The sequence below is a fragment of the Hevea brasiliensis genome, chromosome 7, assembly GCF_030052815.1.
Source record: "Hevea brasiliensis isolate MT/VB/25A 57/8 chromosome 7, ASM3005281v1, whole genome shotgun sequence".
Classification (NCBI taxonomy): Eukaryota; Viridiplantae; Streptophyta; class Magnoliopsida; order Malpighiales; family Euphorbiaceae; genus Hevea; species Hevea brasiliensis.
In genome coordinates this window covers 104,708,095-104,730,376 of record NC_079499.1, presented here as the reverse complement: position 1 = coordinate 104,730,376, position 22,282 = coordinate 104,708,095, and the positions used below count along the sequence as shown (strand labels likewise).

At 34.1% G+C, this 22,282-nt stretch overlaps 1 protein-coding gene and 1 non-coding gene across 2 annotated transcripts in view; one reads left to right on the top strand and one right to left on the bottom strand.

Moving 5' to 3' along the window:
- The window catches only part of LOC131181606 (callose synthase 5-like), a 54,788-nt gene that overhangs the window by 19,704 nt on the left and 12,802 nt on the right, over window positions 1-22,282 (top strand). The window contains exons 12-28 of the mRNA XM_058150443.1: window positions 1,289-1,422; window positions 1,716-1,768; window positions 1,870-1,930; window positions 2,039-2,120; window positions 2,228-2,277; window positions 2,392-2,478; window positions 3,322-3,444; window positions 3,532-3,623; window positions 3,720-3,807; window positions 4,461-4,621; window positions 5,474-5,597; window positions 5,694-5,788; window positions 5,893-6,010; window positions 6,118-6,269; window positions 6,532-6,641; window positions 6,745-6,870; window positions 6,952-7,020. Coding sequence (XP_058006426.1) covers window positions 1,289-1,422; window positions 1,716-1,768; window positions 1,870-1,930; window positions 2,039-2,120; window positions 2,228-2,277; window positions 2,392-2,478; window positions 3,322-3,444; window positions 3,532-3,623; window positions 3,720-3,807; window positions 4,461-4,621; window positions 5,474-5,597; window positions 5,694-5,788; window positions 5,893-6,010; window positions 6,118-6,269; window positions 6,532-6,641; window positions 6,745-6,870; window positions 6,952-7,020 — 1,725 coding nt within the window. The remainder of the gene's footprint in view (window positions 1-1,288; window positions 1,423-1,715; window positions 1,769-1,869; window positions 1,931-2,038; window positions 2,121-2,227; window positions 2,278-2,391; window positions 2,479-3,321; window positions 3,445-3,531; window positions 3,624-3,719; window positions 3,808-4,460; window positions 4,622-5,473; window positions 5,598-5,693; window positions 5,789-5,892; window positions 6,011-6,117; window positions 6,270-6,531; window positions 6,642-6,744; window positions 6,871-6,951; window positions 7,021-22,282) is intronic.
- Window positions 19,942-20,049, bottom strand: LOC131181839 (small nucleolar RNA R71). Its single transcript, XR_009150315.1, has one exon. It is a non-coding gene; the product is annotated as a small nucleolar RNA R71 (small nucleolar RNA).

The window sequence follows — 22,282 nt, the reverse complement described above, 5'->3', positions numbered from 1 at the left end:
ACTGACTCGGCTTATGTCATTTTTACTGAAAATAATTGACGTGGCATTTCCGTTACTCCAGCTTTTTACCTCACTTTCTCTGGAACCTTCCCCCTTTTACCCATTCTAGGGCAGACCCTTAGCCTATATAAAGCCTCATTTTATCATTATCTTTTCATAGAGAGCAAGGGAGGCAATTTCGGAAAAGTTAGAAAGAGAGAAGGAGGAGCACCTTCTGCATTTTCTTCCAGCAGCAGCAAGGATCACGTTTCTGCACTTTTCTGCAGCAGATCCTTCTGCAATTTGCTGGGTTTTTCTACCCCTTTAGCTTACATTTCCATTATTTCTTCATTTCTTCATTTGGGTTTGTCTTTAAACAATGATTTGTGAGTAGTTGATTGAGATTCTAGAGATGGGTTTGTAAATATTGATTTGTTTTGTGTTTTTGAACTGATTTGGCCATTTAAATGAAGATTGTTATATTTTGATTTATTGCTTGTGTGCTTATTGCCTTGCTTGATAAATGGGCCCTCATTAAGTTAAGTTTTAATCCTTAATTGATGGACTGAAAAGTGAATATTGGGGATGGATAATCTTGCAATAAACTTTATTTTCTTGGTGTTAGAAATAAGCTAAGAAGATTAAAGGGAACTTTCCAAAAATCAATTAGAGCATTAATTGGGTTTTTGTTAGGTTTGAAATACCGTGAAAATAGGGTTTGATTTAATGAAAACCAACTTTGAGATGCTTGAAAAAGGTTTCAAAAATTTAAGAATTGATTTCCCTCAAAATTGCAATTCTCATGTGTTTGGCTAAATTAGGAAAAAATCACATGCAAACAATATTGAAAATCCAATCTCTAGAATCAATTTAATTTTCATTGAATTTATATTTAAATCCTCCAAATCTCATAAATAGCAATTTCAATTTAAATCCAATTTAAATTTAAATCCAATTTAAATCCAATCTCTAGAATCACTTTATTTTTATTTTTATTGAATTTAGATTTAATTCCTCTCAAATTTCATAAATAGAAATTCCACATTAATTTTTGGTAATCTAGTTTAATTAATTTTAGTTAATTGATTGATTTAGTTTTAATTCCTCAAATACCAATTTTAATTCCAAATTTCATTTTACATCTTTAATTTTTGTCTTAATTTGAAATTTCATTTTACATCTTTAATTTTTGTCATTCTAATTAGCTTATACTTTTATTTCCAATTTAAGCACAATTCCCTGTGGGATCGATATCATTTTTTTTAAAACTATACTACTGTGACCCGTGCACTTGCGGACACAGCTATCATATACGTTATAGCTGTGGTAGTATATTTGATTCCAAATATTTTGGCTGCTGCTTTGTTTATCTTTCCCATGTTTCGAAGATGGATTGAGAACTCAGACTGGCTTGTTATCAGATTCCTTTTGTGGTGGTCACAGGTATTTATGATTTCCTGCTTCTTTTCTCTCATTGCTATTGCATTCATCATGTCTCTAATTTGCGTCTAAAGCACTGAATTGCATTTGAACTGACTTTAAAATTAGCTTTGTAAGTACTATGTTCTCAGAATCACTCTTCAGTATTCATTTCTTAATACAAGTTCAAAAGTTCCTTCACCCTTTAGTTTTTTTTTTTTTTTATTTTAATACAATTATCCCTAGCAAGTTGCAAATTTCTGAGATAGAAGAAAATGTTATATTTTGTCTTGTTTAATTCATTTATTTGTTTGCAGCCAAGAATTTATGTTGGGAGGGGGATGCACGAAAGTCAATTTGCACTTATAAAGTATGTTTGAAAAGAATTTGTTATGTATAGTGATTGTATGTAATCATGAATTTCTTTGGTCACAATTTTGTTGGCTGTGTAAATCTACATTTTGATTTCAGGTATACCTTTTTCTGGGTGCTACTTTTGTGTTCAAAATTTGCATTCAGCTATTTTATCCAGGTTGGCTTTAGTTGTTCAGTCATCATCATCATTAATATTAATTGTTACAATGCAACATAGTCAAGAGGACTGTTGGGTTCACTTCTAACACACATGTTCCTTCTCTAGATAAAACCTCTGGTAAAGCCAACTAAAGATATAATGAACATTAAGCATGTAGATTACAAGTGGCATGAGTTTTTCCCAAACGGTACTTGGCTGCTTTTACTTCCTCAATTATAGCTTTTCAACTAAAATTTCAATCTACTTTAAAAATTATCTTGCGAGTCTATGCTGATAATTATCTCATGAATCTAGCGAAACACAATTATGGAGCAGTTTTGTCCCTCTGGGCACCAGTAATCTTGGTGTGTCTTCTCCTTCATTATTCCTAACTTTGGTTTAATATTGGTTACTTTTTCTTAGTTGTGCAGAAACATATGTCTTCCATGGTGTAAAGATATATGTACATTGTAATGCAGGTCTATTTTATGGATACTCAAATATGGTATGCTGTTTTCTCAACTATATATGGTGGCTTTGTTGGAGCTTTTGATCGCTTAGGAGAGGTAAATCACTCAAATAGTTATTTATTTAATCTTTTTTCATGTTTGTGTTTAAAGTAATGAACCATGGTACATTTTATGGAAGAAGTCATTTGGGCATATTTATCTTGCTTTCATGTCATAGATTCCTTTATTATGAGATTAATCAAGTATCATTCATGCACACTTTCTTTTTTGGCGAAACTATGGTTTGTTAATAAAAATTGGAAATTGAAAAAAATTATTAGAAGCTCAATATAAAATTTTAGTGTTGTACAATAGGCCATCCTATCTAGCTATTTTCTTCATCTCCCATATCAAAATTATTTCCAAGTTGTAACGTGTAGTAATATTCTGAGATTCTGAGATTCTGAGAATGGCTAAATGGCATATAACTGCTACAAAAGTAGGCATTATTATGTTATGTATTCTCCGCTAATGCAAGCCAAGTATTGCTAGATATTTGAAGCTACACTATTAAATTGATTTTCCAAAGTTTAGTACTGATGTCAACCCTTTTTTTAATCTAAGGTTCTATAAGACATGCTTTAGTTGTTGAAGGTATAAATATTATTTCATTTTACATATAACTAGGAGTGGCTTCTCAGTTCTCATAATAGCACCCACCAAAATTTGGACTGCACAATGGGATAGCCAACTCCTATCCCATAAATTTTCCCTCCCATCTAAATGGAAGTTGAATCCAAAAGCTCCAATTTGTTATTGCAACATCAAACAACTGGGTGTTCCCATGGGGACAAGGGTAAAATTCTCAGTGAAATGACTACTGCTTGACTTGGTTTTTGTGAACCTGGGATATAAACTATGTGGTGTGTTGATTTGTTCATTTTTCTTTTTCCCTTACAGATAAGAACTCTAGGCATGCTAAGATCACGGTTCCAATCCTTACCTGGTGCATTTAACGCATATTTGGTGCCTTCTGATAAGACAAAAAAGAAGAGGTTTTCTTTTTCAAAGAGATTCGCTGAGGTTTGAACTCATGTTTAGAAGTGTTTGGTACTAATATGTATGATTATCTGCATATACTTCAATTAGTATAAATTTCTGCCTGTGTAGGTTTCAGCAAGCAGGAGAAGTGAGGCTGCAAAATTTGCTCAGTTATGGAATGAAGTAATATGTAGTTTCCGTGAAGAAGATCTCATTAGTGACAGGAAAAGCCCCTTAACAAAAATATATTTTTTAATTTTTTCAGGCAACATCTTTTTCTTCCAGCTGTTGAGACTAATATGGTTATTCTTCGAATCCAGGGAGATGGATTTGTTGCTAGTTCCTTATTCATCAGATCCTAGCCTCAAATTAATTCAGTGGCCTCCCTTTCTGCTAGCAAGCAAGGTCTCCGTATTCCCCTATGAATATTTAAATACATTTTTTTTTGTTTATTTTACATTTGTTACAAAAGAGGGTCAGAACCCTGAACTAGATGGAACACATGCAGTGTATATAATTAGCCATCCTATCAACTCCCAAATTCCCGTCTGCTAAATGTGGTACAACTTGACAGTTCAGTTCTTTGCAATATATTGGTGGATACTCTTTACCAGATGCCAACTGGGGTTGCTCAAGTTACATCCCTGGGAAATCACGTCAACTGCTAGCATGGTGTCCGTCTCAAAAGAAGTTGCTTGAGCCCCAATTCCCAATCCCGCTGAAGAGTTGTAAAAATGCCTCATAACTCTGCCCTAACTGCTGTACATTCCCCTATAAGAATTGTGAAACTCAATAAACAAGTTCCATTTGAATAATGATATATGCCAACAGCACTAGCTAGGCCAGTGGAGAGGCTTTAAAATCTCCTTCTATATTAATCTTGATCCAGCTAGACGGATGAGGAAACCAGCCCACTAAAAGCTCTTGCCTTTTGCAACTATTAACATTTATTACACAAGACAAACTCCCTTGCATCTATGACTTCTTTTGTCCTCTGTGACATCACTCTGATTGGATATGTTGGTTGTTTTAGTTGTTGACATTTTCTACATTTTCAGATCCCAATAGCTTTGGATATGGCAGCTCAGTTTCGGTCAAAGGATGCTGATCTCTGGAAACGCATTTGTGCTGATGAATACATGAAATGTGCTGTGATAGAATGCTACGAATCCTTCAAGCATGTCCTCAATGTTCTGGTGGTTGGAGAAAATGAGAAAAGGTTTTTCTTATACTCTGTTTGTATGGGATAATACACTTCCATTTTTTAATTTTTTTTCCCTTTAGTTTGTAGCTTAAGGTACTTGCATATGTAACTAGACCACCAAGTTGGGGCTGTTGAAATTCCATTGTTTTTGGTTGATAATCGCCATTGCTTCATGAAGTTAGAATTTGCTTTTACTCTTTAGATTGGCTCTAGAATGAAAAACTATAAGTTTGAGGTGTCTAGTACTTTAGTTGTTTATATTCCACACTAGTTGCTCCCTTAGATATCAGGATATCATCTGATGATTATTTTCTTTTTCTCACCACCACTATTGCTTCCTCCTCTTCTAAATGTGCATGCCAGAGTTGGAAAACTTGCAAAATTGAGGTGCCTAGTACTCTAGTTGTTTAAATTCCATGCTAGTTGCTCCTTTAAAAAATAAGATTCTCATTGATAATTATTTTGTTTGTTTTCACTACCACTATATTTTAATTGTTTAATTGTTTTTTAGTATGCCCTCTCCTCCAAATATGCAACTTGAAGCTTAATTTAATTGTTTGATTTTCTTTCTTTCTTTCTTTCTTTGTTTTTGTTTTAAAATTTCTCTTAGCACCATTCTATGTTCAATTCCACTATCTTTTTTAGTACTAGCACAAAACAAGTCTGGGTTCTTTTATAAGTATTTGGCATTCCTTAGTTTAGGAAGATGCCTTGTCCTCCTGCTCCAAGTTTTATATCATGTAGAATTATTACTTGAATTGAAGTGTTTGCTTTTTATTCTATTCTTCTTTTAGAAATAATGTCTAGTGAATTGTCATTTATTTAGAGAGGTGTGATTTGATTGTACTCTGTGCTACAATGTCACAGGATAATTGGCATTATCGTTAAAGAAATTGAAAGCAACATTTCAAAGAATACATTTCTTACAAATTTCAGAATGGGTCCCTTACCTGCTCTTTGCAAGAAATTTGTGGAGCTTGTGGAGATTTTGGTGAGTCATTTGTACTATTAGTGACTCCATGTTGGTTTACTAAATATGAATTTCTGTCACATGGTTGAAAATTTACCACTTCTTTTCATCCTGCAGAAAGATGGTGATCCATCCAAGCGAGATAATGTGGTATTATTGCTGCTGGACATGTTAGAAGTAGTTACCCGTGATATGATGGTGAATGAGAATCGGTTGGTAAACCTTGTCTCATTCTATTTGGATTTGGTGTTTCAATCTATCTGTTTTCTATATGAAAACCAACAATGCTGCTTTTTCCTTATATAATGATAAACAGCGAATCGATGGACCTTGGACATGGCGGAAAGGATTCAGGAAGGCAACTTTTTTCTGGTACTGATGCAAAACCTGCTATAATGTTCCCTCCTGTAGTTACAGCACAGTGGGATGAACAGGTATATTTGTATTGGCTTAGTGATGAATTAAAATTAGAAGAAAAAAGTATAATTTAATCTTTCATTATATGTAAGCATTGGTGAATTTTTTCTTATTGTTCTTTTAGATAAGGCGTCTTCATCTTCTTTTGACTGTAAAAGAATCTGCTATGGATGTACCAACAAACCTTGAAGCACGTAGAAGGATTTCATTCTTCACGAATTCCTTGTTTATGGATATGCCACGTGCTCCCCGAGTCCGTAAAATGCTTTCATTCAGGTGCAGTTTATATATCAATTATAGTCCTAGAGTTGTTTTATAAGGTTGATTTTTAGTAGGACTGGACATGTTCTTTGCCTATCGCACATTTACTATTATAGCAAAATTAGTTTCTATTCTCATATTTCTGTTGGAAGTACATATTGGACTTCTAGATATTGAATGGATCTGAATATTTCAAGGAGGTGAAATTCTGATGTGTTTCTTCAAGCAAAGTAAACATATTTTACTCAATTAAGATTACTTTTCATGCCATGGACAGTGTCATGACCCCATATTACAGTGAAGAGACTATTTATTCGAAGTCTGACCTTGAAATGGAGAATGAAGATGGTGTATCAATCATTTACTACTTGCAAAAGATCTACCCAGGTAGTATAGCTTTTTAATCTATCATTGCGTGTTTTATGACTTACATATGTTTTCAATGGTTATTGGTATTACCTTTTTAATAACCATCTGGCAACTTTGATAGATGAATGGAACAACTTCATGGAACGACTCAATTGTAAAAAGGAGAGTGAAATTTGGGAAAATGAAGAAAACATTTTGCTTCTACGTCATTGGGCCTCCTTAAGAGGTCAAACTCTTCTCCGCACAGGTGATTGATGCATTCATTTTCTCAAACCAAATTTCTTTATCATTTTATTGTGTGCACTACTAATGATTATATGTTTTGCAGTTAGAGGGATGATGTATTACAGACGGGCTTTGAAACTTCAGGCCTTCCTTGATATGGCTAGAGAGACTGGTAATGGGATAAATGCTTTTCGCCATAATATTTGAGAAATTTTTGTAGACTTCAAACATGGAAAATTTTCTCATTTTCTGCAATTAGGCCTCATGAGCAAATTGATTGTAAAAGAGTGTCCCTGCGCAGGATATTTTAATCATTTAGCTTTAAGAGTAGCCTTATGCAGATAAAATCTGATTGTTGCTTTTGATTTAGGCTTTCAACTTTTATTTGCATTTTTCATTTGCTTGATTGGGCTAAAAATAACAGAATTACACATTGAGTGATAAAGGTCTAGTAGGTATGGTTGTTTACAAAAATGGCATCAAAGGGATCTTTTAGTGAAATGTGAGGAAGGTCATGACCCAAATCAGCACATAAATTCAAATGAGTATGGAATGAAAATGAATAATAGTCATGCATTAATTGCATTATGAATCTTACCAACCAGTTTGAAGAAAATTCAGGTCACTATATCTGACTTCGGGTCAGAGAATTATTTTTTTTGTTTTCCTTTTTTTTGATAAGCATTAAAAATTAAATCATATCTTCAAAAATAATGAGAAGAGAAAAATGAAAATGAAAATACCTGTTGTAAGGCAATTGTTTATGAATCAATTTACTTCACAAATTGAGATGATTACTGACGTCCCAAAATATGTCCAAGAGGGGGGTGAATTGGACTTTAAAAACAATTTTCGATTCTTGCTCAAAACCTTTGAAAATTACAGCTAGGTTCAACTCAATTGACTAACATAAAATATGAACAATACAACTCTATTGACAATTTAATTCAAGGTTAGCCTATATGCAATCAGTAAACTGATCTAACAAATTATATCAACATTCAGCAAAGATATCAGTAATCTGGATAAGTTTTTAACACAGCAACCAGAGCAGTATATCAAATATACTAACTGACAGCAAATCAAACAACAAGCAGATTAAATCAGATATCAGCAGATTTAGCAGTAAAAGCAGATTTAGCAGTAAACTGATTTTCTCAGATTGCAGCAAGATTATCAGCAAACAATATCAACTGTCATATCAGCAAAAGCATATCAATCATAAAGTTAAATTGCATAAATGTAAAGAGCAAGGGTTGAGAAAATGAACACTGAAATTTTTATAGTGATTTGGCTTCAATTAGCCTACATCCACTCTCTCAAAGATCCCACTTTGAGTCTTCACTTCACTATTCTTCTCTTTTAAAGGCAAGAGACAAAAGCTCTTTACAATTCTTCTCACCAAAGCTTTTACAAGTAGCTTCACACTTCTACCAAGTGTTATCCGAACACTTTATCACAACCAAGTTTCAATAGGTGCTTGAATGACCTCTCATAAATGATAATAATGTGTTTAAAACTCACTCTCACTCAATACAACAGAATCTATAAAGAAGAGTTAAGTAAATAAGTCAATGATGAGCAATAAAACACTTTGAGCACTTTGAATGAAAGCTTTTATGATTTTGAACAGTAGAGGGACTTTCATTAAGTGCAAAATGGCCAAAGGAAGGTGTATTTATAGCTTTGGAACGTTTTTTACCGTTGCAGAACTCATTTGAACGTTATAGATACGAATTTCAAGAAAATAGCCGCTATTTTATCGTTTTCTGCGATGTTATGCAGAGTTGAGACAGTTAGCATACTTGAGAAAATAGCAAACCAGTTAGCATACTAAAATAAGTAGCAAACCAGTTAGCATACCAGGAAAACTTTTCTGCATTACTTTCAAAACTATAAAACTTTACACCAAATCATAGTCAAACACTTTTTTTAGGCCAATAATGATATTTAAAAGAAAATCTTTTGAGGGATTGAAAATAAGCATCATTGACTTTTACTCCTCAATTCTTTTCACAAGTAATCCTAAAAATAAAACTTAACTTCTATACTATATGTACCTTCAATTCTGATTTTCAATGCAGCCTTGGAAGGTAACATTTTCTTCTTTTATCTCCTTTGATTCGTCCTGTGTTATCCTTAGAATGTCATCCTTTCTTCAAAAGCACAAATCCATTATAAAATCCTTGTGTCCTTTTTCTTTGAGATACACAACACTTAAAACAATGTTAGTTTGATTCTAGTTGAGTTTTGGTATCATCAAAATCTATGCTCCTTTGAGCTTGTGGGGTCAACAATCTCCTCCTTTTTGATGATGACAAAACTCAATTGAATCACCATGCAAATGTAAATAAGTGTGAGTATGTGTATGAATGTACATGTGTGAATAACTCCCCCTATGTATGTGCTTATATCAACAATTAATCACAAATAACTCCCCCTTAATAATTTCAATGAAATATTCATAAGCATTTTCTTAAGGAGTCAAGTGTGACTAAAGATATAAACTAAATATGCACAATTTGCATACTAATGACAAACTGTATATCATTCACAAGTTATATCAACAATATGCACAAACTATATCATGCACAAGTAATCACAAACTATATCAAGTATCAAGATTACCATTCATTACTTTTCTCCCCCTTGTTGTCAGCATCAAAAGAATATGGGAGAAATCATGCATGTCAAAAATCAGTCTAAATGCAGTGAGTAAACAGTCAAAACAGTAACTGATATAGCAGACTAATTTAAAGTTCAGAAAAACTAAAAGTAGCAAACTAAGTAGCAAACTAACAGACAGACTGTTAGACAAAATTCAATCAAAATTCAGTTTATCCTTTCAGCCTAGAGCTTCTTCTGATTGGTTTTGGAGCAGCCATTTTCAGCTTTTTGGGCTTGACAAGTTTATCACTCAAGGTTTGAAGAATTTCAGCAGCCATTTCAGTTCCTGGTGTCAAAGGAATAATAGGCCCAAAGACTAACTCGATTCTGGCGGTAGTACGAACTCTGCTGTAGCCTTTTTGCCAGTTTTAGCCTTTTTGCCAGATGGTTTACCAGTTTCCTCTTTTTGGTTGCTTCTTTATTCCTTTTGAGCAGTTTTTCCTTTTGCAGGAGCAGCAGGAGCAGGGGTCTCTGGTTCTGCTTCAGATTCAGAGTCACTCATATCCTTCCCACTACCTTCTTTGCTGCCTCCATTACTATTCCCATTATCAGAATCATCTTCATCTGTTTCAACTTCATCTTCATCTGTTTCAACTTCATCTTCTTCCTCTTCTTCCTTTTCTTCCTCTTTTTCTTCTTCTTCTTCAGTTTCTTTCTCTTCCTCTTCTTCTGTTTCTTCTTCTTCCTTTTCTGCTTCTTCTTCTTCTTCTTCTTTCTCTTTCTCTTTTTCTTTTTCTTTCTCTGTTTGAGGAACAGAACCAGTAGCAGCTTTACTGGTTTCTCCAGCCTTAGTGGTTGAAATACCCAAATGAACTTTGATTTTAAACAATTCTTCCACAATTTTGTACATCAACATCAAAGTACCATCAACTTTAGAATCAAGAGCATTCATAAGAACAGTTTGAAAACCTCTAAATTTCTGTAGCTCTCCAAGTTCCATTTCAACAAATTCCCTCAAGTTGTTTACTTCCTCCAAAATTCCTTCAATATTAAAAGTACCGCTTGCACTATCCTTAGAACTAGCACCTTGTTCAAATCTAAGCTTTCTACCATCATCATCTTTTTGCAAACTTATAATTGGGATCATATTTGTCCTAAGTTTCTCGGTTTCCAAGGGTATCCCAAAGTCTCTAAACAGACCATTAAGAAGATGGGCATAAGGTAGCTTGTAAGGTGGTTTCCATTTCATGATTTGCTTCAGCATAAAATAGGCAAGATTAAATTCAATTTGGTTCACAATATGCCAAATTATGCAGAGATTAAGGGTACTCAAATAGTTTGGACTGCCAGTTCTAGGGTTCAACACATAGATGATAAAACTATGAAGAATTTTAATGTGTTGATGAGCATGGGTAATGCTAGTCTTATCCTTTACTTCCCCTTTAAACACTTCAGCCTCAAAATCTCTTTTATTAAATCCACCAACAGCAAAAACATCTTTGTGAGAACAAATTTTATTCCCACTGTTTGGGATTCCTAGGGCTTTGGCTAATCTAGCAACAGTTACTTCATAGACTTTCCCTTTCATTTTCACCTTAAAAGACTCATCTTTGTCAAAATCATCAACCCTTAAATTCTTATAGAATTCTTGAACTAAGTCCACATATACTCCTTCAGTGTCAGAACACAATTTATCCCATTTTTGATACTCAAACAAGGATTGTAAAGGAACAGAAACTTCAATAAAAGCAGACTAGTGGATATACCTTGGCTCATGAATGGCCCTCTCCATATGCACAACTGGAGCTTTTGAAGTCTTTTTCTTTTTGGTTCCTTTTTCTTGAACTGGCTCACTAGTTCTTTTCTTGGGTGTTTCTTTTGACTTGCCAATTACCAGAGGAGCATCTTTTTGTGGAGGAGGAGATGCAGGGACACTTGCGTCAGTGGAGTCTGATGATGAATATGTGGGGATTTTTGCTTTGCCTTTCCCTTTTTCCCGCGCCATTACCAATTTCAGAAGCAAGATAGGTCGAAATGATAGTGAAGATTGAGATTATAAATTCAGCGATGTGAGCAGTCAATATATATATATTCATATATATAATCAGTCGAAGCATATCAGCATACTTTTAGCACAACTGAGCGCAATGTCACACAAAAATAGAACAGACAGCAAGAGATAATCGGGTTCTTAAGAATCAACGGCAATCGATTCATGATTTTGTTATATACAACAATTTTACGAAATGTTAATGCCCAAAAAATAAACAGCTGAGTGCGAAAACAGAGCAAATAAGTGAAAGCAGAAAAAAATAAATCACTCAGCATATTGCGAAAGCAAGATAAATAAAACAAGCACAAACAAAATGTAAAACATGATTCCATTAAAGTTTTAGATTTTATACCTGAGATATGCAGAGACAGAGAGTGCGAATCGATTCAAGAAAAAAATATCCAACAGGAAATAATTTCTTTCGGCAGATTTAGAGAAATGACAACAATAAAAAAAACTTGGGGATTTTCTATCTTGAAATAATCGATTTAATCGATTCACAGCCAATGGGTTTCGGAAATCTTTGAGAACGATGAAGGGAGCCAATGGGTTTGCAGGTGGAGACGCGTTTGTTAGGGTTTTGGCAGACGAGGCGACGGAAGGAGAAGGAGTTTTGAATTTTAAAACTGAAAAGACACAACTGTAGGAATTTGCAGAGAATGGGTAGCGTGTAGCAGAGGAGAAACAGTGAGAAGATTGACGGTTCAGAAAAAAATTTTGAGTCCCGCGCAAATTAATGTGTTAAAAAGTCCATTTTGCCCTTAAATACATAAAGATGCAATACTCTAAATAGAGGGGTATTTAAGTAATATGGGCTTTAATTATGCAGAATAGGCGCTCGAAAAAATAATTTTAGAGTTTTAGAGCAATCAGACCTGACTTCCAGTTTGCCAACGAAAAAGTAGGAGTAGTGGTAAAGCATTTAGCAAACAAGAAAATTAGCAAACAAATCAGTATGCCACTGTGATCAAATTCTGCAGAATACTGTTCATATCTGATAAGAACCAGAATTTTTCAAATTGCACTAGAAATATCAGAATGCATTGTCAACACTGCAAATCAACATATATCACTTCATTTTCATATAGAATCATGAGAATGCATCAAAACTTAATCAAGAGCATCAATCATACCAAGTTCTCTTCTTATTTTGCAGAAAATTTCCTCATTAAGTGGCTTTGTAAAAATGTCAGCAAGCTGTTTTTCAGAAGGGACAAATTCAATTTGAATATCACCATTTTGAACATGATCCCTAATAAAATGATGTCTAATTTCAATATGCTTGCTTCTAGAGTGTTGAACAGGATTTTTTGATAGGTTTATAGCACTAGTATTGTCACATCTTATGGGAATGTGATCAAATTTAATTTCAAAGTCTTCAAGCTGTTGTTTCATCCACAAAATCTGTGCAACACAACTTCCAGCTGCAATATTTTCAGCTTCTGTAGTAGAAAGTGCAACAGAAGTTTGATTTTTACTGTGCCATGAAACTAATGCATGACTTAGAAATTGACAAGTTCCAGAAGTGCTTTTTCTGTCCAGTCTACTACCAGCAAAATCCGAATCACTGTAACCAATAAGATCAAATGATTCACATTTTGGATACCACAAGCCAATGTTGTGAGTGCCAATGAGGTATTTAAAAATTCTTTTAACAGCTATATGATGAGATTCTTTTGGACATGATTGAAATCTTGCACATAAACATACACTAAAATGAATATCTAGTCTAGATGCTGTCAAGTAGAGTAAAGAACCAATCATACCTCTATAGAGTTTGTTATCTACCTCTTTACCTTTTTCATCTTTCTCCAATTTAATTGTTGAGCTCATGGGAGTTCTAATACTTTTCATATCTTCCATTCTGAACTTCTTTAGCATATCCTTTATGTACTTGGACTGATTTATAAAAATTCCATCTTTCACTTGCTTAATTTGCAATCCAAGGAAGAAAGTAAGTTCACCCATCATACTCATTTCAAATTCACTTTTCATCATATTTGAAAATTTTCTACAAAGAGAATGGTTAGTAGCACCAAAAATAATATCATCTACATAGATTTGCACAATAAGCATGTCTTTTCCTAGTTTCTTAATGAAAAGAGTAGTATCCACTTTTCCTCTTTTAAAATCATTTTGAAGCAAAAATTTACTAAGTCTCTCATACCATGCTCTAGGAGCTTGCTTTAAACCATAGAGAGCTTTAGTAAGCTTATAAACATGATTTGGAAAGTGAGGGTCTTCAAAACCAGGAGGTTGAGCTACATAAACTTCTTCATCAATATATCCATTTAGAAATGCACTTTTAACATCCATTTGATAAAGCATAAAATTCTTAAAACATGCAAATGCACACAACATTCTAATAGCTTCAATTCTAGCAACCGGAGCAAAGGTTTCATCAAAATCAATACTTTCCTCTTGGTTGTATCCTTGAGCTACTAGTCTAGCTTTATTTCTAATTACATGTCCTTTTTCATCCATCTTATTCCTAAATACCCATTTAGTTCCAATAACAGAATGCTTTTTAGGTTTAGGAACAAGTGTCCACACTTTATTTCTTTCAAATTGATTTAATTCCTCTTGCATAGCAAAAAGCCAATTTTCATCATTTTGAGCATCATCATATGTTTTGGGTTCAAATTGAGAAACAAAAGCAACATTACCAAAATATCTTCTAAGTTGAGCTCTTGTCATCATTCTTTGTGATGGACTATCAAGAATGTCATCTTTGGAATGATTTCTATGGTACCTCCATTCTTGTGGAATATCTTGATGTTGAGGTTCCTCAATTTGTAGTTCCTCCACATTTGGTTGGGAGTCTTCTTGAATTTCAACATTTGTGGAGCAAGGGAGTTCTTCATCTTTGTCATTTTGATCATCCTCCACTAGTTCTTTTGATTTAAGCTCATCATTATTAGAATTCTTTGAATTTAGAATCTGCTCAATTTCATCATCACAAGAATCTTTCCTTTGCAAGGAAGTGTTAGCATCATCAAAAAGTATATGCATTGATTCTTCCATGGTCAATGTTTTTCTATTGAAAATCTTATATGCTTTGCTATTTGTTGAATAGCCTAGAAATATTCCTTCACAAGATTTAGCATCGAACTTCTTGAGATTGCTGTCTTTGTTATTCAAAATGTAACACTTGCAACCAAAGACATGAAAATATGCAATATTGGGTTTTCTTCCTTTCCATAGTTCATAAGGAGTTTTCTTTAAAATAGCTCTAATGGAAACTCTGTTTAAAATGTAGCATCTTTGTATTCTGACACGCTTAAATATTTTGGTAAATTGTTTTCATTCAGCATTGTTCTTACCATTTCTTGCAAAGATCTGTTTTTCCTTTCAACGACTCCATTTTGTTGTGGAGTTCTAGGAGCTGAAAATGTATGATAAATACCGTTTTGAGAGCAGAAATTTTCAAACAAACTATTTTCAAATTCTTTTCCATGATCACTCCTCAAAGATGTAATGCAATATCCTTTTTCATTTTGAGTTCTTTTGCAAAAAGCTTCAAATATATCAAAGGTTTCATCTTTATGAGCAAGAAAGAAAGTCCACGTGAATCTTGTAAAATCATTAACAATTACAAATGTATATGCCTTGCCTCCTAGACTTCTAGGTGTGATTGGGCCAAAAAGATCAAGATGTAATAATTCCAATGGTCTAGACGTAGTTACAACATTTTTGGATTTAAAAGATGATTTTGTATGCTTACCAAGTGCACAAGCTTTGCATTGAAATTCTTTTTCAAATCTTAACTTTGGAAGTCCTCTAACAAGGTTTTTTCTAGAGAGTTTAGCAAGTGTACTCATGCTAGCATGTCCTAATTTTCTATGCCATAACCATGCACTATCATCTGAAGTCATAAAGCATGTTTCACAATTTTCTTCAAGACTTGTTAAATCAAGTAGGTAAATATTATCTATTCTAGCACCAGAAAACATAACATTATTTCCATGAATCTCACAATGTGTAGAAGTAAAAATGACTTTAAAACCATTATCACATAGTTGACTAACACTTAAAAGATTATACTTTAATCCTTGTACTAATGCAACATTCTCAATGCAAGGATTTTTACCAATAGTTCCACATCCAATAATTTTAGCTTTACTTTTATCACCAAATTTGACATAACATTTTTCTTTCAAAGTAAGAGAGGAAAACTTGCCTTTATTTCCTGTCATGTGCCTAGAGCAGCCACTATCAATGTACCAATGTTCTGTTTCCAGCATACTCCTTAGGCAGACCTGAAATTAGTTAACTGTTCTTAGGTACCCAAGCAACTTTGGCTCCTTGAGTGTTAGTAACATTAGGTAGGGTTCCTTTAGGCACCCATATTTTCTTTGCCTTAAAGGTTCCTTTCCTAATAGGACAAGCATTAATCATATGACCTTTATGATTACAATAAAAGCATGTAATACTTGGTTGAGAAAAGGATGTAGCTTTAACAAAAAATTGTTTGTATTTTCCATACTTCATAAATCCATCATAACCAATTCCAGATTTTTCATTTGTGGATCTTTGATTCCCAAGAAGTATATCAAGTGTTTCTTTTCCTTTTGTAAATTTAGTTAAATCTCTTGTCAAAGATTCAACTTTTGCTTCAAGAATTCTGTTTTTCTCAAGAAGTTGTTCACACACTTCTTTTGATCTTTGAAGCTCATCATTAACTTCCTTAAATAATTTCATTTGAGATTTGTAAAATTCATTTTCCTTTGAAACCATACTCAAAGAAATATTTTAGATCTTAAAGCACAATTTTCATGAACCAAAATTTTGCATTTCTTTTTAAAAGTTCTATATTTATCATATGTCTTCACAAATGCAAGTTCTAATTCATCAACATTAGAAAGTTCAAAATTTACCTCATTTTCACTATCTTCGATGTGTGAGCTTTCACCTTTTTCTTCAATTGCCATCATACAAGTGTTTGCAGTCTCCTTGTCACTTGTTTCATCATTTGATGAAGAGTCACTATCACTCCATGTTGCCGCAATTGCCTTTTTGCTTTTGTCCTTTCTAAACTTGTTTTTCTTCTTCAATGTAGGACACTTTGGCTTAATGTGGCCTGGTTTGTTACACTCATAACAAACTATTTCACTTGAATGATTTGGAGTCTTTGAAGCATATTTCTTTGTGAATTTCTTGTATTTGCTTCCACCTTTTCTAAATGCTCTTTTGAATCTTTTGACTATCATAGCCATATCTTCATCATCATCACTTGAAGCACTTGAATCATCACTTGAACTAGCTTTAAGAACAACACTTTTCTTTTTCTCATCTACCTTTTCGGATATGAAAGCTATACCTTTCTTTTTCTTTTGATCACCTTCATTCTCATCTTTCTTATAAATCATCTCATGTGCAATGAGAGAACCAATTAGCTCATCATAGGTGTATTTTCTGAAATCCTTAGTGTCTTGAATAACAGTAGTCTTTGCTTCCCACGTCTTTGGAAGAGACCTCAGAATTTTCTTTACAAGCTCTTGTTCCTCAAATCTCTTTCCAAGAGCTTTAAGTACATTGACAAGATCTGTAAATCTGGTACTCATTTCAGCAATAGTTTCACCAGGTGTCATCTCAAACAACTCATAATCACGGATGAGGAGGTTTGCCTTTGACTATTTTACCACATCAGTTCCTTCATATGTGACTTTTAGTTTGTCCCATATTTCTTTTGCAGTTTGACATCCTGAAATACGATTATACTCATTAATATCAAGAGCACAATGAAGAATGTTAATAGCCTTGGCATTTGTAGAAATTTTCTTCCAATCACTATCATCAAATTCAACTTCAGCTTTAGGAATTTGTACTGTTCCTTCACTGGTTTTATACGGAATATAAGGACCATCTTTAATTATTCTCTAAGCATCAATGTCAACAGATTGTATAAAGTTTCTCATTCTAGTTTTTCAAAAGGAGTAATTTGTGCCATTAAAAAGTGGTGGTCTAGTGATGGAATAACCTTCAGCTAAGGGGGCAGGTATACCAGCAGAATTTCTAGATGAACTAGCCATGTGTATGGATCACTCTAAGGGGTTTAATCCTCAAGCAAGAGAGACAAGTGATGCATACATTTTGCATAATCATTTAGGTTTAATTTCATAGCCATTTTATTTGATTATTAGTCATTTTTAGCTAATTTCATTAGTTAATTAGTTAGTTTTTCATAATTATCAATTTTGGATTAATTTGTAATTTTTACTTTGTTTTGTAGGAAAAATGGTGTTTTGGAAGGACTAAAAAGAAATTTTGCCATTGAGGAGTGATCTCTACAGCCAAAGATGTCAAAAACAAGTTTCAAAGTTGAAATATGCATTGGCCAAATTGCGCATAACTTGCCGCATAAGCCATGCAGATCTGCATAAGGAGAAAAATCACTATTCCAATACCTGCCGAATTGTGCATAAGGAGAGTGCATGGCTTATGCAGATTCACGCCCCCTTATGCAGTCTCACGGAATTGTGCATAACCTATGCACCTGGTCATGCAGTTTCGCATAAGTGAGCCAGAAACCAGCCGAAAACTGCATAAGGGACCGCATGACTTATGCAGTCCACTTATGCAGTCCCACAAAGATTTCATTAATGAGCTGGCAGAAGATTTCCTCAGAAAATCCCTCCTAAAACACACCATTTTAGGGCTCCATGTGAGAAAATGCTATAAATAGCCCCATTTCCCATTTTAGAAAGAGGGGGAAGAAAGAGAAGGAAGAGGAGAAGAAGGAGCAGCAGCAACTGAAGAGACGCAATCACCTCCCACACCATTTTCAACAAGATTTGAGGATTTCTTTCTTTTCTTACATTTTTCCTACATTTCTAGTGTTGAGCTTTTTGTTTCTTAGCTTATATTAAAGTTTTATTTTCATATTAAATCAGAATATCTTTTAAATATTATGGATAGTGAGTAGTTTTACTTTGATTCTGGAGTAAGGGATGTAATATTTAGTTATTTTTGTGGATTTGAACTGGGTTAGTCCCAATTTAATGAATTTATGAGGTTTAATCCATTTCTTGTGTGCTTATTCACATGCTTAATGAAGGGCCCCATTAAGTTATGTTCTTAATCCTTGGTTGAAGCACCGAAGGAGAAAACCAAGTGATAGTTAATCAAGAAATTGGACTTAATTAACTTAGATCTAGAAATAGACTAAGGGTTAAGAGGGTTTTAATAGATTGATTAAAGAACCTAATGGGTCTTGGTTAATTTTAACTCCACGAAAGTAGGATTAAGTTAATTAAGGCACTCTTTGTCTCACTCGAAAGAGTTTTCAAAGGATTTTAGAATTAATCTCCTTTAAACCCATAAATTTTATGGATTGGGCTAGCTAGGAAAAATCCCAAAATGACTTAAATATGAACCCTTAACTCTAGAATCGTCTTTCATCAATTATTGCTTGGAATTTTACTTTTGAGTGTTTAGTTTAATCTCATTTTATTAATTTTCATTATTATCAATTTCTTTATTTTGCGAATTATTAAATTAGTCATTGTTTGAATTTAGTTTTGCATTTTCATACCTTATGCTTCAAATTTCTAAATTTCTTTTATTAATTTGATTAAAATACAATTTTAACATATTTTATTTTATATCAAAAATTCAATCATTAACACAACTCCTCGTGGGAACGATATCTTTCTCTATACTACTTGAACGACCCGTGCACTTGCGGTTGGGATACATCAAGTTTTTGGCGCCGTTGCTGGGGAGTTGTTTGTTTAAGATTGAATTCTTGATTATTTTAGTTGTTTATAGTTTTATCTTTGTTATCTTTTCATTTTGTGTTTGTTTGTTCTTTTTCAGGTACTCTTAATCTTTTATGAGAAGAGCTAGAAGCACAAGTGATACATCCTTATTGTTTAATCCTGAAATTGAGAAATTTTGTAAAGCCAACAAGAAAGAAACCAGAAAAAGAAAAGAAGCTTGGAGAGCAGCTGAAATTGAACAAGAAATGGCTGAAGAAAGAGTTGGAATCGGTGGTGATAATGCTGAAAATGATCAAAACAATGAAAATGCAGCTCATGGTGAAGAAGTTGTAAATGCTAATGTGCCTAAGGGAAGTATGATGGATCACGCATTTCCTCATTTTGATGATTTAAGAGAGAGTATAGCAAGACCAAGAATTGATGCAAATAGTTATAAGATGGATTTTGGAGTACTACAAATGATTCAGAATTCTCAATTCGGAGGTCATCCGTCAGAAAATTCTCATACTCATCTTAAGAAGTTTGTTATGATCTATGACATGCAAAAGCAACCAGGAGTATCTGATGATGCAGCAAGGCTAAAATTGTTTCCATTCTCTTTGAAAGATAGAGCATTGGATTGGCTTGATTCTTTACCTCACAACTCAATTACAAATTGGGAGCAGCTCACTGATGCATTTCTTACCCAATACTTTCCACCTGGAAAAACTCAAGAGTTGAGGAATCAAATGATTGCTTTTAGACCAAGAGAAGATGAGACTCTTTATGAGTCATGGATGAGATGGAAGGAATTGGAGAGACAATGTCCACATCATGCCATTCCTAAATGGATGATAAACCAGAATTTTTACACAAATGTCACTCCTGCTATCAGAGGAATCATTGATGCTCAAACTGGAGGGGAATTCATCATTAAGCATGAAGATGAAGCTTATGAGTTATTAGAGAAAATAGCAAAGAACAGTCATCTATGGAGTAGTCCAAGAGGGTCAACTCCAACTCAAAAAAGGCAAGTTCTTTGGAATGTATGAGCTTGATCCATTCAACATGATCAATGCCAAATTTGATGCACTCACTAATGTCCTTGCTAAGAAAATGGAGGATTTAAGTATGCTAGTCAGTTCATCATCATGTTCTGGAAGTTCTCAACAAGTTACTTATGCAGAAGGAACAATGAGCTGTGGAGTAGATTATCCTTCATATGCTTGGAGGAATCATCCCAATTTTTCATGGGAGAATCAGCAAAATCAAGCTTCAACTCAGAACTTTCCACCACAACAACAAGGGCATCAATACCAACAACCTAGGCAACAACCACCTAGTTTTCAGCAAAAGAATGCAAATCTTGCACCTTTACCAAGACAGCAAGAACAAAGTTCCACCATAGAGGCTTTATTACAACAAATTCTTGCTAATCAAACTAAGCGTGATGAAGAGTTGAGAGAGATGAAAGCAAGGCTGGAACAAATGCAAACACACAATAGGATGCTGGAAAATCAGATTGCACAACAAGCACGCTCATCAAGTACCAAATCTATGGGGAAACTTCCTAGTCAAACAAAAAATCCAAGGGAGCAATGTCATGCCATCACACTGAGGAGTGGTAAAACAGTGCATACTGAGAAGAGTGAAAAAGTTGAGAAGAGAGAAAATGAGAAAGATGTTGAGAGAGATGAAAAACAAAAGAGTGAAAAAGGGAGTGCAAGAAAAGGTAAAGAGGAGGTTGGAGAGAAAGAAGAGAAATATATACCTCCAGAGCCTTACAAGCCACAGCTTCCCTTTCCACAGAGATTTCAAAAAGCCAAGATTGATAAGCAATTTGGGAAGTTCTTAGAGGTTTTAAAGAAGCTATATATAGATGTGCCTTTTATTGATGCTCTTTCCCAGATGCCTTCTTATGCTAAGTTTTTGAAAGAAATTCTCTCAAACAAAAGAAGACTTGAAGATTATGAGACTGTAGCCTTAACTGAGAAATGCAGTGCTATCCTCCAAAGGAAACTTCCTCCAAAGCTCAAGGATCCAGGGAGTTTTTCAATTCCATGCCACATTGGGGAATCATGTTCTATAAAAGCTTTATGTGATTTAGGGGCTAGTGTAAGCCTTATGCCCCTCTCCATCTATGAGAAGCTCAACATGGGAGATCTTAAGCCGACCCACATTTCTCTTCAGTTAGCTGACAGATCAATTAAGTATCCTGAAGGGATTTTGGAGAATGTGCCTCTGAAGGTTGGGAAATTCTACATACCTGTTGACTTTGTCATCTTGGACATGGAAGAGGATTCTAATATCCCAATCTTTTTGGGGAGGCCTTTCCTAGCTACAGCTGGTGCTTTGATTGACGTGAAAGGTGAAAAGCTTACTCGTAGTGAGAGGATCATTTAGTCTTCAACATTGGCAATGATAAGAAGAAGCAACATGAAGATGTAGACTCTTGTTTGAGAATTGATATAGTTGATGAGTTAGTAAAAGAGCACTTTAGAAAGAGTTATCCGAAGGCTTCTCTTAAAAGTAGTCTTATCCATAAAGGGAGTATCAATGATGAAAATCCAAGGCTGCATTTGCACAACATTTGAATAGTAATCCACCTTGTCCTATGGCACCAATCTTTCAAGTTGAGTAAGTGGAGAAAAGTGAAGTAAAGCAACCATCTCTCAAAGAAAAAGATGCACCAAAAGTTGTCAAGAAAGAAATGGTCGGATTTTTAAACAAAGCAACAAGGATCTTCTCATGTGATGGAAAGAAAATGAAGTATAGATTCATTGAAGCACTTATTGGGAACAGAGGCAATAAATTCCAATTTCAGCCACCATGAAAAATGAAAAGAGTCCAGCTAAGGACTATAAATTAGCGCTCTTGGGAGGCACCCCAAGTTCTTTTATTTTACTTTTGTTGATTTACTTTTATTTACATAGCTTTTGTTTTTATCTTAAATCTCCCCAAATTCAATTTTTGACATTGTTGAATCTTGTCCCTTGTAGATGTATTTCAATGGAGGAAGACTGGTGAACTGCTGGAGTGATTCTTAACCTGAAAATTTTGTCCTTAAACTCTCC